Source organism: Lactuca virosa, chromosome 2 (genome assembly GCF_052849685.1).
Source record: "Lactuca virosa cultivar CGN04683 chromosome 2, Lactuca_virosa_CGN04683_v6, whole genome shotgun sequence".
NCBI lineage: Eukaryota > Viridiplantae > Streptophyta > Magnoliopsida > Asterales > Asteraceae > Lactuca > Lactuca virosa.
Window position 1 is genome coordinate 1,310,001 of NC_136427.1, and position 3,882 is coordinate 1,313,882.

Below are 3,882 nucleotides of genomic sequence, written 5' to 3' on the forward strand. Positions count from 1 at the left end.
ACATGTAAATCATATATGAATTACATGCGATTCACATGTAAATCACATATGAATTACATGCGATTCAATTGTAAATGACATATGAATTACATGTGATTCACATGTAATTCACATATAAATCACATGTGATTCACATGTAAATCACATTTGATTCACATGTGAATCACATTTGATTCACATGTAATTCAGATGTGATTCATATATAAATCACATGTGATTTACATATGATGTCATATGTAAATGTGATTCATATGTGAATTGCATGTGATTCATATGTTAATCATATGAAAATCACATATGTATTTTTGTGAGTGCTTTCGCATTAATAGTTTTTTTTTAATTTTCTTGTAGATTTGGAAGAAATTGTAGTGAATATTGAAGAAGTGAAAAATGATAAATTGAAGAAAATAAGGAAATATTGACACGAAGACATGAAAACGCTTTGAAATTTGTAGCATTTATTATTTTTTATATTTTATTTTGTATCGAATAAAATACTTGTAGTATTATGTTTATAGATTAATTAATAAATATGAGATTTGTTGTGATTTAATTATGAATATTATAGTATGAGAAATGTGCATATGTGCATTTGAAAAAATATGCACATATGCACCTAAAAATTGTTTTTTATTTTAAAAAACACAGTTTTTTTAAACAAAATTGCAGTTTTTTTTAAATACAATTTTTTTCTGAAAAAAATGTAACTTTTCTTTAAAAAAAACTATAGTTTTATTTAAAAATGCAGTTTTTTTAAAAAAAAATTGCAGTTTAAAAAAAAAAAATATTTTTTCAATTTTTTTTTCAAAAATTCTTGTTTTCTATAAAAAATTAAAAAATCTGCATTTAAAAAAAACGAAAAATACTATTTTAAAAAAATATGAAAATTTGATTTATGATGTAAATTTTTAGACATTTATATTAATATATTAAATAACACAAAAAATTAAACATTAAATGAGATTGGTATTAAATGAGATTGGTAAAATAACGATTATGTCCTTAATGAATTACTTTTGATCCAACGCTCCATTTTTAGTTCTCGGGTTCTCGAGAAACTATGAGTTTTCAACCGATCTCAACTATATATATATATATATATATATATATATATATATATATATATATATATATATATATATATATTAAGAAAAGGATTTTAAATAAAAATAAAATTAATATACACAGAGTCAAAATTTGAGTTTGACATTAACTGACGGTACATAGAAATATGGTTCGTGCCTTTAGAATTACCCTTAAATATACATGTTTGTTCTTTACCCTGTTAGCCGCCACTAATGAATCTTTATGTTAAAACTATACCTAATTTATTCAAATTAAATCTGATGGTCTCCGGGTTTCTAGAATTAAGTGAAAAAGGAAAAAGACTTTAGGGTATTTCAATTTGTGACTCTAACGGATTGCTCTCCAATAAAATGTCAAAAATAAATAAATAACTATGAAATAATAAATATTTTACGGTAAACAAGCTGCCGGCACAAACCAAGCTCACGGTTGCTCGACTCTTCTTAACATTAAACCAAGGTGTCCACCAATTATTATAAACCATTCTTTTACAATTATAAACCATTCTTTTACAACTTCTAAGGGAGTCCGCCAAGGGGATCCTTTGTCCCCATTTCTTTTTATCACAACAATGGAAGGCTTAAGTGTTGCAATGAAAGAAGCGTGTGTGCATGGAGTTTTTCAAGGGTTGCAATTACCGAATGGAGGCCCAACCATCTCACACTTGCTATATGCCGATGATGCTTTATTCGTCGGAGAATGGACCGAGCACAATATCAAGAATCTCGCAAGAATTTTAAGATGTTTTCATACATCTTCGGGTCTAAAAGTCAATTTCTATAAATCTAGAGTCTTTGGAGTGGGAGCAAATTCGGATGAAGTTGCTCGTTTGGCATCACCTCTTGGATGCGAACCAGCAATTCTTCCATTTAACTATCTCGGGGTACCAGTAGGTGCCAACATGCGTCTTAAGAAACATTGGCAACCGGTGATTGAAAGATTTCAAAATAAACTTACCTATTGGAAATCGAAGACTTTATCTTTTGGCGGGAGATTAACACTCATAAAGTCAGTCCTCGGGAACCTTCCTACATACTTCATGTCTCTCTTTGTTGCACCTACATGTATCATTAACAAATTAGAAAAGTTGAGGCGTCGGTTCTTGTGGGGTGGTTCAGAAGGTCAGTCCAAGATTCATTGGGTATCTTGGAATAAAATCATTGCTAACAAGACAGCAGGAGGTCTAGGAGTTGGATCGATAAAGGCTTTCAATACTGCTTTGATCATTAAATGGTGGTGGAGGTTCAGATCAGAACCTGAGTCGATTTGGGCAAAATCAATTTCAAGTATGCATAATCTGGCGGGCAAACCGGACCACATCTTTTCTTTAAAAACTCTGACCGGGGTTTGGAATAATATCGCGTGCTCACAAAAGGATTTGGATAAATGTGGAATTAGTCTTGGGATGGTGCTTAAAAATCAATCAATGAATGGGGGAGTGGATTGGAGATGTCCTCTCACAACCACAGGAGACTACCAGGTCAACGCTTTGAGGAAAAAATTGGATAATTGCATTCCAGTTAATATTGGAAGATTTGAATGGGTGAAAGAGGTCCTGATTAAAGTAAATACTTTTATTTGGCGTGCAAAACAGGGTCAAATTCCAACTACAGAAGCCCTAGCGACAAGAGGGGTCAATGTGAATTCTACAACCTGTTGTCAATGCAGTGATAAGGAGGAATCATCGGACCATGTGCTGGTTCAATGCTCAGATGCTCAAACGATATGGAACTGGATTTTAAAATGGTGTAATGTCCAACAGGCAAACTTTTCCTCAATTCATGGTGTTCTTGATTTTGCTTCAAATTGGGGTAATTGTCCGAAAAAAAGAAGGAGGTTGCTAGGAATCTGTTATGCAGTTGTTTGGAACATTTGGAAATCACGGAATGAACGGGTGTTTAACAACAAAAGGACGCATCCATCTAAAGTGACAGATCTTATTATTTCTATAATGTTCACTTGGGAGAAATACAGGGGCAAAACGGAAGCAATTAGATGGTCTGAATGGTGTTTAAACCCTTTCATTGGGTTGTAGTTCATCTTGTTTTCATTATATCTGTTTCAATTTTTATTGTATGTTTTTCCTCGCATCTTGCTGGGGAGTCCCTCTTTATTAATATATATATTTCATTTGCTGGTTCAAAATATATATATATATATATATATATATATATATATATATATACAAAGAGAGATATATATATATATATATATATATATACATATATATATATATATATATATATATATACAAAAGTATATATATATATATATATATATATATATGTATATATATATATATATATATATATGTTCAAATATTTCTATTATCTGTTGTGTGCATGTAATATTGATTATGGACCAATCATTTTAGTTATTTTAAGAAACTAATTAATGCATATTAAATGCTGAAGATTTAATTAATACTTATTATATCTTTAAGATGTAATATGAATTAATTACTTTCTAAAAATAACTAAAATGATTGGTCCATAATCAATCTTACATGCACAATAGATAGTTAGAACACCTTAACCTAACCGCATATATATATATATATATATATATATATATATATATATATATATATATATATATATATTGCATGTTGGGTCTTTGAAACAGTTCATATCATTTTGATAATAATAAGTTTGATCTGTTTTACTGAGAAAGTCTACGGTTCGAGTCCGTATAGCCCTAGAGCCCTATAAAATAAAAATGAATATTTAAAAAAAAAATTGTATCATTTTTCATTTGAACTTCCGCGTTATTGTTTTAACTGACTGATTGCTTCAT

At 29.6% G+C, this 3,882-nt stretch overlaps 1 protein-coding gene across 1 annotated transcript; it reads left to right on the forward strand.

The window, feature by feature from the left end:
• Nucleotides 1–1,657: 1,657 nt before the first annotated feature.
• On the forward strand, nucleotides 1,658–3,121 carry LOC145156194 (uncharacterized). Its single transcript, XM_079075667.1, has one exon. It carries the CDS (start codon nucleotides 1,658–1,660, stop codon nucleotides 3,119–3,121), a length of 1,464 nt encoding a protein of 487 aa, XP_078931793.1.
• The last annotated feature ends 761 nt before the right edge of the window (nucleotides 3,122–3,882 follow it).

Excerpts from the sequence above, each read along its gene's own strand:
- LOC145156194 (XM_079075667.1), top strand. The coding sequence starts at position 1,658 with ATGGAAGGCTTAAGTGTTGCAATGAAAGAAGCGTGTGTGCATGGAGTT.